The sequence below is a fragment of the Toxotes jaculatrix genome, chromosome 18 (genome assembly GCF_017976425.1).
Source record: "Toxotes jaculatrix isolate fToxJac2 chromosome 18, fToxJac2.pri, whole genome shotgun sequence".
Classification (NCBI taxonomy): Eukaryota; Metazoa; Chordata; class Actinopteri; family Toxotidae; genus Toxotes; species Toxotes jaculatrix.
This window is the reverse complement of record NC_054411.1, coordinates 17501121-17516191: the sequence shown is the minus strand read 5'-3', so window position 1 is coordinate 17516191 and position 15071 is coordinate 17501121. Positions and strand designations below refer to the sequence as shown.

The 15071-nt window shown below is 43.0% G+C and overlaps 1 protein-coding gene across 1 annotated transcript in view; it reads left to right on the top strand.

Annotated features, from left to right (window-relative positions):
* Positions 1-8348: 8348 nt before the first annotated feature.
* LOC121198328 (microtubule-associated serine/threonine-protein kinase 1-like) overlaps positions 8349-15071 on the top strand; it is a 37557-nt gene continuing 30834 nt past the window's right edge. The window contains exons 1-3 of the mRNA XM_041062369.1: positions 8349-8502; positions 8939-9061; positions 9284-9411. Of these exons, the coding sequence (XP_040918303.1) occupies positions 8349-8502; positions 8939-9061; positions 9284-9411 (405 nt within the window). The remainder of the gene's footprint in view (positions 8503-8938; positions 9062-9283; positions 9412-15071) is intronic.

Here is a 15071-nt window from a genome sequence, read left to right as displayed (position 1 = left end):
GCAAAAACTCAACATATGTTATGTGGTGACAAATTAAAATTTAATATATTAAGGTCTGTGTAAAATAGGGAGCGCCAAGTCCATCACATCACGCTCCACATGATCCATATTGCAGCTGTGCCACGTCTCTTTGTATGTATATGTATTGCAGCCAAATGCCATCCACATGCAGTGACTGAAGATTCTTCCTCTGTGTGAACTTTAAGTGTTTATATATTGAAATAAAGCACATCCACTTCCCAGAATCCACCTCCAAAAAAAAAAACAAAAAACACCAAAGACAAAAGTTCAGACAAGATGTTGGCAAACCTAGTTCAGCCTATAAATACACTGACATGATTGTATGTAAAATGTATCCCAGGATGTAGTTTATAGTTTGTCAGAAAACGAAATCTTTGACTTTGAATTATGTCCATGAAAGGTAGTGGTCTTGTAAGTTAAGAAGAGGTGCGTAACCTCAAGGCTCATCATAAAAAAAGTGTGGTCAGATTTTTTGAGACCAGTATTTATGTAAATTGTGATCATTCTCTGGTGAACATCAGTTTGTGTGAGAAAACTGACTTCACAGCTGCTTCTTTGTTTTTTCCTCGTCTTCTCTCTCACATCCAGATTATTGCTTTCTGGATGCAGGCTGTTGTTTATCATACATCATTTCCTCTGCTCACATAAAGAAAGGAAATCACTTGCTTGAAAAATGTACAAATAGAGGATGGATCTCTGAGTCATGATCAGACTGAAATTTTGACTTTAAGGACGGGGATAAAGAGACACGAACAAGAGACGCATCTTAATGCTTGAGCTGCGTGGGTGCACCTTTGGGAAGATATATCACACGACAGGCGCCCAGACAGATTCATGTTTGTATTACAAGGACAGGCTCTGCAGCTGTGGATGGATGGAAGAAGAAAGTCCTGACAAACAGTTGTGTTTGTCCCATAACTCTGCCTCTGAAACGGCACCTCAGAGGGAGCAAAGAAGACAAACTTTGCAACATTCTCAGGTCTGTCTGCAGCACCTTATCGCTCCATGTCATGTTTTTTAATGATTCCCATCCCAGACCTGCATGTAGTACTTATTCAAATCATGTAAGACTAGTGGTTTGGGTGGTTTGGTTGTTTTTCAAGACTCAAATTCAACAAACTGCATAGGGATTTTTGTTCACATGTAAGAGGTCAGGGAAGTTTGCATCAGCCTGAGCTCAAAGCTGCAGCTGTGTGCTACTTTTTGGATGTTGTTGTGTACTCTTGCAGGACTCTTTGCGTCATGGTAATAGGCTTAGCTCTGTGTGTGTGTTTGTGTAGGTAGGTCTTTTCATCAGCTGTCTGAGGGACTAAAAACACTGCTTGGGTCTTTGCCAGTGCTGCTTTGAAGCTGGACCCAAATTACCATTCAATTCAAACATGAAAACACTCATATATATATATATATATATACATAAATTTAAAAAAAGCTTTGACTCAAATCAATTCGTCAGCTGGCTCTCTAAAAGCACTTTACTCCGATTACATCGGTCTTTGCTCTTCTCTGTGTCTCTTTGTTGACTGTTCTGTCTCCTCGTTGCTTTAGCTAAGTAATAATGAATAATACAACAAAGTTGCTGTCATTTCATCTGTCTCCTTTCTTCTCTCCCCAGTTCATCTCTCTCTTCCTCTGCAGATCAACCGATACAGTACAAAGGAGACAATCAAAGCTCTCTCAGCTTCAGTGTTGTTTACATTGCCCTGAACCCAGAGGGCCCACTTTAAAAACACTTACAAATCAGCGTGTTAGAGGAGGCTGCACAGCCTTTTCGAATGAAATGAAGCTTCTTCAATTGTAAGATCCTTGGAAAAAAAGGTTTTCCATCAGTTTCATAATTACCAGTGGTCTGGGTAAAATTATTTTTATAGAACAGGAACTTCTAAGCCTCTGTGGGAGGGTTCAGGTCTGAACAATACTTGGCTAAGGCTTCATGTGGGGCTCCACAGGGTTCAGATTTTATTTTTATTTTATCTCTACATGTTTCCACTGGCCATAATGATCACAATAACATAATGATGTGGATGATACTCAGCTTTACACATCACTTTCTTGTGATGGCTTACATCACTTTTAAATCACTGGTGAACTATGTTAACTCTGTTAACCTGTTTATTGTTTGTCAAATAAGTATCTCAACATCTTAATGATGAATTGGCACAAAAGTTTGTGCAGAAGTTCATGGTTCCCACACCATGAAGTGCATGTTTGAGGTTTGGAGTGAAATCTGTCAACAGCTACTGGATGGAATGAACTTTTTCCGACATCGTTTGCTTATTACATGTGATGTGATGACCACGTGTGAATGGGTTTGTGGTTGTGGCGAGCAAGTGTGTGTGGGTGTCTGACTGTCCGTTCATGTGCATTTGTTCACTTGTGTGTTCTGGCTGAAATGAATGGATCAATCCTCTTACAGGGTCCATTCGTCAGGAGAAGAAGCAGCGTGTGATGCAGTGCTGAGGAGGATTTAAGGATTTCCTGCGGTGCCGGGCCTTTGGGCTGCCAGCAGGAGAGGTGCCTCCAGATTCAGAATAAGACATAGGTGGCCATCAGGATTACCCATTATGCCTGCAGCTGATGTCTATCCTTCTAATTGGTGACGTCTGTCTGTCTGTCCGTCCGTCCGTCCGTCTGTCTGTCTGTCTGTTGGTGTGTGTAGTTAAAGACTGGGGGACAAAGACAGGAAGTGGGAATAGAAAGAGTGATACAGAGAGGAAAACAAGAATGAGATGCAAACATTTTATCCACTGCTGTTCAACATATACTGAACATCAGAGAAAATAATGAGAGTCCCTCCTCTCTTTTCTTCAGTTCTGCAAACACAAACAACAAGACAAACACTCCTGACTATTTACCACACTGTCTTTTGGCTCTTGCATTGTGTGTATTTAATTCTGGCCTTATCGTGACCCTGTGATCGTCTTACAGATTAAGTGGTGCCTCCAGTGCTCACTCTAATTTATTTGATGCAGGGAGTGACGTGTACTTTTGAATCAGTGCGTAAATAGACCAAAACATTGCTCTGACATCCTCCTGACCCAAGGGACCAGTCAAGCACAAATAAAATCAACCAGAAAACAACATTGTCCTTTATAATGTTGTGATATAAATTATTTCCTAGTAAAATTCATCAGGAAAGATGACTTTTGTTCAGCTAGGAGAATGATTAATCGTCATATCTGAGGATAAAACAAATTACATGACATCTCTCAATTCATCTTTGCATCTGTATTTGTATTGTGTTGTGTGTTGCAGGCACTCTGAGCAACACACAATACTGTGCAACGGTCACTGTCTCTGCTGCACTGCCATGTCTCACCACCAGGAGTCACATTGGTGATTTATTGTCAGGTGAAAGGTGATGTTATCTTCAGGAAATTACAGAGCTCCACGTCACTGAAGGACCAAGTGCAAAACCTTGGTGTTCCAGAAAATAACTGATCAGACATCTTCACAAGTCTTTCCCAAACCAAAGCATTTGATATTTACTGTATGTCTGGTGTTTGCAGGTTCCCATCCCATTTCTCCACTAATGGTCGGAAATGAAGAAGAAGAAATTAAAAGAAAATAACACACAGTACAGGGTTCTTCCTCTACTCTCTCTTGTATTACTCTCTTTTTTCTTAAATACTATTTTATATACTTTGTAAGCTCTTTAAATTATATTTGAATATTTTATATTGAATTGTATTTCTGTAAAGCACACTGAATCGCCTCTGTGTAGGAAATGTGCTACATAAATAATTTTGCTATTGATATTAATATTGCAGGACCAGTGGAAAAACATACAACAACAAACAACAGCAGTCAAACGCTGTTGTTTGTTGTCTGTTGTATGTCACTGTGTCACTGTGCAGGTGAGATAATGGGCCAAGTGAAGCTCATGATTTCATCAAATCCACCACTGAAGCCATAATACTGAGTTTCTCACAGTTTATATTGTTACAGCCCTGATTCTGAATAGGGTCTCAGGGACCCTATTCAGTCCAGAGAGCCATGCCTGTTTCCTTGTAATAGTGATCCTCTAGGGGGCTCTCTGTGTGTTCATATGTCCACCTAGTCTGCACACACACACTCACACGTAATCGTGTGACGTGCGCAGAGTGAGGAAAAACAGCGAGGCTTGTTTGTGCCATGTGTTCGAGGTGGGCAGGATGACTCAGTTGTTGTGAAAAGCAGCTGGTGTGGTTGAAGCTCTAAAACACTAGAAACTTTGATGAGCTTTTGTGTATTGTCTCCCTCACACTCCACTTTAAAGACTTTGTGAGCACAGAAGAAGAAACTCGTTTCATGACTCATAATGCATAGACATGCACTGGGCTTGGAGATTATGTTTATAAACAGCAAGGATGTGTGCTCTTATAGAATTATTAAGTTTAAAGGTTATATTAAATGTTTATTATTATGATTGTTTTTGCACTGCAACTTATTTTCAGATTTTAAAAAATACCAGCTACACAGCCAGGCTGTATTAGGCTGAACATGAAGTGACTGTGTCTTTCAGCTCTGGCAGTACAATATTAGCACTTCTGTATAGTTGGGGGACTTGTGAGCAAGAGTTGAAGCTCCCAAAACCCTGGATCCTACACTTCCCATAATGCAGCATGTTAGCGTCTTTCACCATACCCACCTTGCCTGCCTGATAAATGCCCACATTTTCAAACTCCTCACCTGCTGTTTGTGAGGCAGACTTTCTGTTGTGAATAGTATAAAAATGACCCTGATGACATCACTGTGACATAATCAGGGTAATATTTTTAAATTTCCGACAGCTCGTCTCAGTGCCAGATGACGTGGGCTGCAGAGTAGCCTGCTCCACATGAAGATTAAACAGATCTTCAGCCTGGATTGCTGGTGCATCAGTCACAGTCACCTGATTTAATGGTGGAGGAGAGTCTCGATGAAATCAGATCCTCTGACAGTCTCAGCAAAACACAGGCGACATTGCGAGATTCAATCATTCAAAGTTATATAGTTATATTTATGCATATGCAAAGTTATATTGTATATACACATAATACATATAACACATACTGTAGTTAGTTTCATGTTCTGTGCTGGAGCTCAGTGCACTGTGAAGATTGGCAGCTGTACAGATGTTTTTCACTGATGCTGTGGCTGGATGGGAGAGGAGGCTGTGATCCGGAAAGCATCACTGCTCCCATCTGCTCACTTCCTGTGTGTGTGTGTGTGTGTGTGTGTGTGTTTGTAAGAATCAAGAGAATCAAAGAATCAGACACTTTTTTCAACTTGAACTCTTTTCAACTTGATTTTGTTCAGCTGAAATGTTTCAGATCAATTTTATCTTCCAAAAAAAATCACCAAACACCAAAATATTTGAGGTTTTCACCTGACAGCAGGAGAAAGACTGTTTGTTTGTTTGTTTGTTTTGTAGATATAGTGTGAGCGTGTGCTGTTTACTGTTACTGATCATGGCAAAATGTGGTCATGGACACACATATACAGTCCATGGGAGAAACCCACTATAACAGGAACTACCACAGAGGTGGTTTTGAGTACTTTGGCAGTTGTTGACATATCTGTCTGTCTGTCTGTCTGTCTGTCTGTCTGTCTGTCTGTCTGTCTGTCTGTCTGTCTGTCTGTCTGTCTGTCTGTGGACAGACGGTGGTCTAGTTAGAAGTGCTCAGTGCTCCAATGTACAGTTGTCTAATTTCATAATAATGCTGCACAGCAGATGGGGGCATTACTTTCTTAATAACTACTGGGATAATTAGGATGGATTGTCCTTGAGATTTATAGCCATGATCAGAAGAGCATCAGCTCTTGTTCCAAACAAAACTGAGCAGCTGTTACTCTCTAAACTCAAAGGGATTACAAAATCATTACGTAAGAGGATATGAAAGCAGCATTCTCTCTGTATTCAGCTGAGCACCAGCAGGTCATTCTACAGCAACCTCAACAACGACATTATGAAACTCAGTAAGGCGCGCCTCCCCTTGCAGACTTCCACCTGTGCCTGGGTTTTTTACAGTAAGCTCAGTTCAGCCGGTGCTGGAAATCAATAGCTATGCTATGTGTCCACCGGCTCCACTGCAGCATTCAAGACTGTGACAGAGCTGAGCAGAGAGGAAAGGCAACAAGGCTTTGCGTGCATGAGAGGCAGTTGACAGCGCTGTGAGAGTTTGGTCTGTTTGTTAGGGTTTACACAGCACATAGACTACAGAACAAAGCACTGCCATCAGCACTGAGACGATCTGGCTCTCTGACTGGCAGCCAGAAGGCCCTGACAGCTCCATTTAATCTAACAAATAACAGCCTGCTTACTGGAGCTTTTTTCTGACTAGATTTGTGCGTCTGTGAACACATTCTGCCACAGCAGGGGAAAAGGTTTTCACATTTCACTGTTTAGACATTTGGGATGTAGTCCTGTTTGCTTTGTTAGCCCTATCTATCTATCTATCTATCTATCTATCGAGAGAAATAGTGGTTTTCAACTCTTTACCCACAAATAATAACAGATGTGTGGCAAATGAATTTGTCTTCTCACTACATTTGTTGACAGTTTTGACAGACGGCATGTTTGCCATCCATGTTGCGTCATAGATTTTTCTCTGTCTACTATTATAACTATTTGATGCTGCTCGGCAACATTTGTATTTATCTTTGCTTTGAGCTATGCTGACGTCAACATGCTAGCATGCCAATGTTTAGCAGGTATACTGTTTACTATGTCCACCATCTTGGTTTAGCGAGTTACATGGCTAATATTTACAAATTTGAATGAAGGTTTGTACCAGATAGGAGATATTTTAGGGTCAGTGAAAAGTTTAAACTGCTGGAAGCGCTAGAGGAAAAGTCAGATGATCACCAGAGTCATTAGGATTCATCCTCTGGAGGCCGCAAATGTCTCCACAAAATTTCATGGCAATTCATCCAATAGTTGTTGAGATACAGGAATTCAGTCAGGGCCATAGTCACAGACCCACAGACAGAACAGCACACTGGCACTGCCATCCATGGCTGGATGCCACTTAGCATAGCTAAACAGGCCTTTACAGTTTGTTTATCTGTTAAGGCAAAGGTAACATAAAAATGAAAAAGGCCACTTTCAGTGTTCAGCCAAGCTATGAATTTTTGCAGACAGCTTTTACTTTGCAGAAAAAAAAAACTGTCTGTCTATGATTTGAACACAGACCAACAGCCTCCCTGCGGCCTTCCTGGCCATTTCCTCTCTGATGGGTCAGTGTGGGCTGAATTTGGATGCTCTGTCTGCAGATCTCCTGCTGCGTCTGGCACTGATGAGGTCATGGCTGTGTGGGCAGCTTGGACCATATGTTACATAAAAACAGTGTGAAAGTCCTAATTCCCTACCCAGGCATTATGCAATGACTTTGCCAAAAGCCCACCCGCCTATCAATCACGGAAGTAACCTCATGGGTGGAAACATCGTGTTTCCCAGTGTGACCCAGCAGAGGCCAAGGCTGAGTCTTTTCTTTGTTTTTCTTTTTGTTCTTGTTGTCGTTGTTTTTTCCTGGCCTGGGGGTTGTGTGTTGTGTTGGAGAACCTTGTCTGTTTTTGTTTGAATTTTTGTGTACGTATGTGTGTATCTGTCTATCTACAAAGATATCTCGTGCCTTTCAGATATTGTGGTGTATTCTGATACTGATATCTAGATATAGAGAATCTTTCCTGACACAGATATGTGCTGATTGTTGATGCGGATACATTTATTCTCCACACACAATAATCCTGTGTTCAGGATTGTGATGACAGATTAATCCAGTCTGATATTGAGCAAACACCTGAGCTCAGCCATAAACTATGTGAAAAAATAAAACCAGAGTTTTAGCACAAAACAAGACTGAAGGATTAAACCTGTTAGCTGTTGGGTCCCTCTGTGTTTATTTGATTAAACTAAGAAGACAATAAAAACTAATATAATAATAATAAAGTTAGTCGTACATGAAGATTTAGACATAGGACTAACAGACTGACTCATAAACCTGCTGTAAAGGAATAGTTCAACATTTTGGGATGCTTGATGTTTGTTGATGATAGTTGACAAAACTGATACTACTATTCCACAAAAAGCAAATAATCATATCTGTCCGGTTGGGAATACAGCCTTGCTATGAACAGATAAAAATGTGGTGTGAGTTTTGGATCTGGTGCAGTTCTCTGAGGTGAATTTACCATATCACATCACATCAATCACAGCCATAGTAAACGCAGCTTCCAGTCCACAGTCTGTTTACTGAAGCCTGCGTCGCTGTCTGTGGTGCTGAAACTTGTCACAGTCACATTTACATTCTGCTGGGGTGAAAAAAAAAAAAGAGAAACACACATAACCGAGGTCTGTGTTAAGTTGCATGTGTAGTATCTCGGCCACCGGGACTGGCTGTTCCTCCATTCATGTGAGCACAGCCACTCAGCTGAGCGAGGAGGAGGAGGAGGAGGAGGAGGGGCGAGAGGGAAACCCAGGAAGGGGTTACAAATATCGCGTTGCTGCTGTCGCCCCGTCAAGTCTCCAGATTCACAGGATTTGAAGGTGTGGGGTCGACGACGACCGGGTGAATGAAACGGACTGGGGTTTGAACTTTATGTGGTTTCGGGGACGGACGGGAGTTAACGACTCGCTCGCCTTCCACTCACGGTGATGTTTACGGGACCGGACAGGCTCCTCGGCGGCGAAGCAGCGGCAACGTCAGCCCCACCGAGGCGCTGAAGGATGAAGCGCGTCTCGGAGGAGGAATGCTCAACCACGGTGCAGTAGTGTGTGAAATAATCGTCCGGTAGTTTTTCGCCTGCGCTGAGCTTTGAACGCGGTGTCCTTTGTGACCAAATGTGGGAAGGAGCTCACGTTTTCTTCGGGAGGTTGTTGTGAGACAACAGGAGAACTTGGCTTCAGCGTCTGATCGGCTGATCCTGCATGGACATTGTGTTTGCGGTGATTGTTCAGGCCTGCAGTCGCTCGGCTGGACAGCATCAAAGCGCACAGACCTCTGGCAAAATGTCAAGGATGCTCCGAGAAGGAGCGCAGACCGCAGAGACAGCAGCATGACTGGGACACAGGACACGGGTCGTAAGTGGGGCTGAGAGAGAGAAACCTTGTCGCTGCTTTTTAGGGACATTGCTTCAGTCAAACAGTATGGGACCGCTTGACGTGTGTGTATTTTCGTGGGCTTCTTCGACGTGACACCGGACTCCCTCTCTGAGTGTGCGCCTCCGAGTGCGCCAGGACGCGGCTGCTACTGCTGCTGTTGTGCAGTTCGGGTGTGAACTGGAGCGCCGGTGGATGCCGCAGTCCTGCTGGGTCAAAACACAGAAGGGTCAAGAGATTGTTTTAGTGAGGGGAAATCCCCGCCAGGAGCCCCCGCCGCTCTTCATTACGCCATGGATGACTCGGGGATAATCCGGCGCCGGAGGCTGCAGGTGAGGTTGGGCGTACAGCAGACTGAACATCATCCTCCTGTCATGAGTCTCGTGTTCTGTCAAAATATCTCTTTCATTGTTTCCAGTTTCAGGCCACACAGTCAGACATCTCATTGCATGTTCACAGTTTACTTCGTGTCTTTCTGATGACAAGTTACAGTGATTTTTCAGTTTGAGTTTTTATGGCTTCCTCATTAGAAATCCATTTTATGGTACTTAGTGGAACCTATAGTATCAATGCAGCTGAACTACAGGCCTCAGTATATCACATTCATTACATTAGTTTCATATAGACTCTCAAGTTGATTTTACCTCATTAACCACCAAGTCTTTCAGTTATTTTCTTGATTAACCGACTCGTTCTTCAGTCTGTAAAACACCATGAAACAGTGAAAAATGAACATCAAATATTCCCAGAGCCCAAGGTGATGTCTTCAACCTGCTTTTCTTTGTTTGACCAGCAGCCTGAAAACCAAAGATGTTCAGGTTACAGGTATGTAAGGCTGGAAATAAGTGGCAAATCACCACACTGGAGAAGCTGGAATCATAAAACATTTGGCATTTTTGCTCAAAAACAGACTCGACTGTTTAAGTAATTGCCCGTTCATTTTCAGTAAAAGCAGTATTTCTGTGACCAGCAAAGGCAGCCAACACAAAGGTGTTCTTATTTCTGGATGATTCCTTTTGGGGTCTCACAGCTCATCAGGTGGTGAGTCATGTAAGTGATCCTGTTGTGCTTATAAGTATTTGATTGGATTAGATTTTTCACAAGTAGCCTACATGTCCTGTACATGTAATATTTAAACTTGCTTTGCTGTGATGTTCACATATCATCACTATAAAGCAGCTTTTAGGATCATTACTGTGTTTATTTTGGAATGAGTTTATATAAGGTCTCTTTGAGGAAACCTTGGTAATGAATAGTCACTCATGCATACTGATATGACGTGTTCAAATGACTGTGTTCATCCATTATGAAGCAGCCTGCTTAACCCCCCCCCCCCCCCCCCCCCCCCCCATCTTTGTGTGATTCAGTCAAGTGAACTGAGCAGAGAAGAGCAGCCTGCAGGCCGGGTGGAGTGCAGCCTCCCGTGGGCTCACGTGCATGTGACAGTGTGCGTGTTCATTTCCATGAATTCATTCATTATGTTTGTACTGTGGTGGTTATATTTGTTCAAGAATAGCAATTGTCAGCGCACTCTCTCAGTTGCACCTCTGAGCTGCTCCGAGGCAAATTGACCCCTATTACTGCGAGAAGAGAGGGAGGGAGAGGGAAGAGGGTATAAAGGAATCATGGGAGGATTAGTACTGAGGTGTTCTGACGGTTCCACGGCTCATCATCCTCACCTCTCAGCTCACTGCTCTGCTGCTGTGATGTATGGCAGGAGCTGCAAGAGCATTAATCATCATAGAGTCAGACTCACAAAGTCAGTGGCATTTTATAGATATAGGCAGGCCAGCTAAATGATTTAGTGTGTGTCTGTGTGTGTGTGTGTGTGTGTGTGAGAAAGAGAGAGAGAGAGAGTTTGTGGACTCACAGTTTAAGGGTTCTTTGCATTTATCTTTTATTGAGTTTTATATGCCCATGTGTTATCATTATATGTGTGTGTTTCTGTAAAATTGTGTGTTGACGTGTGATTGGCTGTGCACGTCCTATTCAACTGCCTTGCCAGTCCCCTGGGTCTCATCATCCCAACCGTCACACACACACAATCTTTCACTCAGCACCATATGGTGACACAGCCCACTCCCCTGCAGTTAGGGTCAGGGGTCACACCCATGATGCATTGCTTTAACATGACTAACACAGAATGAACATCTCTGTGATTCTTTGTGCTTGATGCACTCTGTGGCACTGCGGCCCTCCATGTGGCTCGCTGACACTTGCATGTACTGCTATGAAAAACATGCACAGAAAATATTTAGAAATAATAAGAATTTCATCAAAATTGCAGAAAATAGCTACAAAACAATATTACATCTACTGTAAAGTGGAACTGAAGCAGCCATTGTGATCACAGGCCTGACGTTCAGATATCAGAAATAAAATATATGGCAGCACAAAAATGAAAACCACCAGACCTCTTGTATGCGTGACACTCATCCCCTTCAGCCTTTTCCATTTGTCAGACCGGGATCAGTTCATCAGTCACTGCTGTGGATGATGACTGGTCCTCTCACTGTCTGTTGGCAGCTTGACACTCCTTGATTGATCCCTGTTGTTCGTCTCCAGGTCCGCTCCCCACCATTTGTCTTTTGCAGTGTGTCCACAAAATGATTGGACTGTGTGGCTCATCCCGGCTGAGCAGCAACGTGCTTTATAGGTGCGCAGCCCAGCTATTGCCATTTCATTATCGCAGGGGCATTTTTATTCCTGTAGAGCAGGAAAGATGACTTGAAGGACACAACAGCAAAGGACCTTTTATGGGGTAGTCACATGGCAGGGAAGCGTGTACCAGAAGTAAGTGGCCTTTCAAGTGTCAGTTATGTTTTGCCACCTGCATCAAACTGTTTTCCCCTCACTGACTACCCTGCTGACTGGCTGAAGTACAGCGTCCCAGACAGGTCATGGTATCATAACTTAGGCATAAGTTCATTTTAAATGGTTAAACTAACATTCGGACACTAGTTCAAGAAGATACGAAGACGCAAGTGCAACTCTGAATTCAAATGATGTAGAGAAAGTTTGTGAATATAACTTGAATTTCAACTTGCTCTTCATCTCTGCTCGTTTCGCCTCAGGTTGGCTGAATGAACAAATGATGCATCGGGGATGACAGTGACTCGAAACACGAGGCAACCATAAAAACAAGGCCCTGGAGTGTGCACAGACACGCACACACAGAGACACATATAGGACATACTCAGAAATGGTATGAGCGCTACAGTTGAACCATAAGCGAGGTTATTTGTTGTCAGAGTGAACATGCTTTGACAGAAATAGGCCATCTGCAGGTTAGATGCTAAAAAATCCCAACATTAATCTGTATCTGTAAGTACTTTAAGTAATCTTAAGGCAAAATGTATAAACCACTGCCATTACAGGACAGTGGCACAGTCACCCTCCGGTGAGAGCATTTGAATATTCCTAGTTTGCACAGCCTCCCTTTCTTTGACACACATGAACACATACTCCTATACACTCCTGCCAGTGTGACAGCCTGGGACTAAAGGGATCACACAATCAATTATAAGCACCAACCTCAGCTCGCCTCCCCGCCCCCCCCCCCCCCTCCCACAGGACGCAGCTAAACCTGGATAAAAAAGAGCAGCCGTTGCTGTCAGAAAAGGGAGCAAATATAGTGTGGAACTGTGATGCTTTCTAATCTGTGATCAGTGGGCATGTCATGTTTGTGACAGAGCCTCCCATCTGTTGTCAGTCACCCTTCACCACCGCCAGACTTCATCAGTGGAACTCAGCGAGCATTTAGCTGTGAACCCTGCGCCACATCAGCCCGCAGACAGTGTTTGTGTTTTTAATGCTGTGACGTGGGAAACCATGAAACCATGCAACGAGCAACAATCGTGGCGTTCTGACAGGCTAATTATACCACAGGAGTATTAAGTCACGGATTTCAGAATGCCGTAGAAACTGGATACGGAGCGAGGATCACATTTCTTTAATGACATATTGTCTGCTTATTTTGTACTGTGAGGAAATGCTGAGACTGTGAGGCACAAAAGGCAGATTTAGAAGCAGACTCGTGCGCTAGTCCTGCTACAATGACCACTGACAAAGTCTACATTGGAGCTTGGAAATGAGTTGTCGCTTCCTGACCTTTTCACAAATTAAAGTGGAATTGGGGATTATGAAGAGAAACTCAGGCAGATATTGTGTGACAGAGATTACACAGAAATGTAATGGAATTTCTACTATGAGGTTAATAAATGCCATACCACTTGAGGATTTAATAATTGAGCTACTATAGCACAGGGACATAATCTACGGTCCTGTAGATTCACAGAACAGTATATTTCTGTATTTGAAGCTGCTTTGCTTGTTTATCGCGTTGACGCTCGAACCAGGGAAAGAAGTCACGAGAGGAAGCAAAGATGGAAGCATCACATTCACGGTGCCTTTTTATCCTTTCAGCCACCAATAGGCGGCTGCACTTTGTTTAATGTGCCAACTGGTTCTTTTTATTGTCTAGACATGCCTGAACTATAAAGAGCCCCACAGAGGGACGTCAGACAGACAGTGAGCAGATGTTCACAGGTCTGGATTCAGATACAAAAGAGGTAAATTAGTCTGCTCTGTTTAACCGATTTTCTTTTTGTCTTTATTTCTTAAATGGGCTTTTCATGGAAAACAATCCTTATGTGACTGAGACTGAGGCTGATGGGAATGTCACTAGTGATGTGGACTTTGGTCATAAACCTCAAAAGTCTGGTCAAAACCTCATGTCAATCCATCCAGCTGCTGTTGAGATGTGTCAGTCTGGACTTAAGTGGTGGACTGACCAATAGACCCATATTGCTAAACCACTGCTAAAGCTTACCATCAAAAACTGCACATATATTATGAATTCAGTTGTGTAATTGCAATATTTTTAGCAGCATATTTGAATTTGACTTTCAAAGCCAAAGATTTACTATTTCCCAACCAGCATTCAATGCTTGCAGTGTAGAGCAGGTTTTAAAATAGCATTTACACCTTCATGATGTTAAATTTTATTTGGGGGGGAAAAAAATGTAATTAGATAAAATATGGAGATAAATAGCACACACTGTCTGTTTGTTGCCTGATCGGAATTTTCCACAGGAGGTGGAAACGTGGTGCTTTGGGTTTGCCTTGGATTTATGACTTATGGCTACGGCCCATGTACAGCTTGGTAGGAAATGTACACATGAAAATAACAGTACACAGAAAATAACAGGCTGTGTTTACACTGGACTGTGTAGCTTCTCTGTGCCAGCACTGGCTGGTCAGTGCTTGTTTGTATAGTTTACCCTCCTCATCACTGAGAAGCTCTTCTTGAAGCCTCTTGCTCTTGTAAGTCATCTTCTCCTCTGCTCTGACAGCTCAGGGTCAATTAGCCTGATCAATGAAGGACAAAGTGAAAAGGGATCAATGGGTTGAATATTCAGTCGTCCTTGTAAAGAGGGATTTGTCTCTTTTAACATGGAAACCCTCGGGACATGCAGTCGAATAGATGTGTAGCCTGGAACTGGCTTATGATCCTGAGGTGAGGAGAAGACCAGAGTATTGTTTTCTTTTCCTCTTATCGGGTGAGTGTTTTCCACCCTGCTTGGTGTTGCGGCGCCTCACTACTCAGCTTTCTCCTCTGGAGGTGACTGTTATCCATGACATAGACTTAACCTTGTGGATGGCGAGCGACAACATAAAAAACACTCTGCTGTGTTGGAGGTTTGTCCTTGTATTGCAGAGCTTTCATGCAGCCACAGTATGATACATATTTGTGCTTCAGAGGAGATCGGTAGCAGCAGCTCCACACACACACACACACACACACGAAATCTATATCTGAAGGTTAACCTAATAATTGCACTGACTGACTGTTAGCAAGCAGTCAATACGATGCTAACAGCACCTTAACAACATCCGCCTGTGTGTGACAGGAGAAGGTGTGAAGTGGCTAATGCATTAATTACATCTGCAAGCATACACTGAGTAACGGCTCACATCATAAGCAGCATTT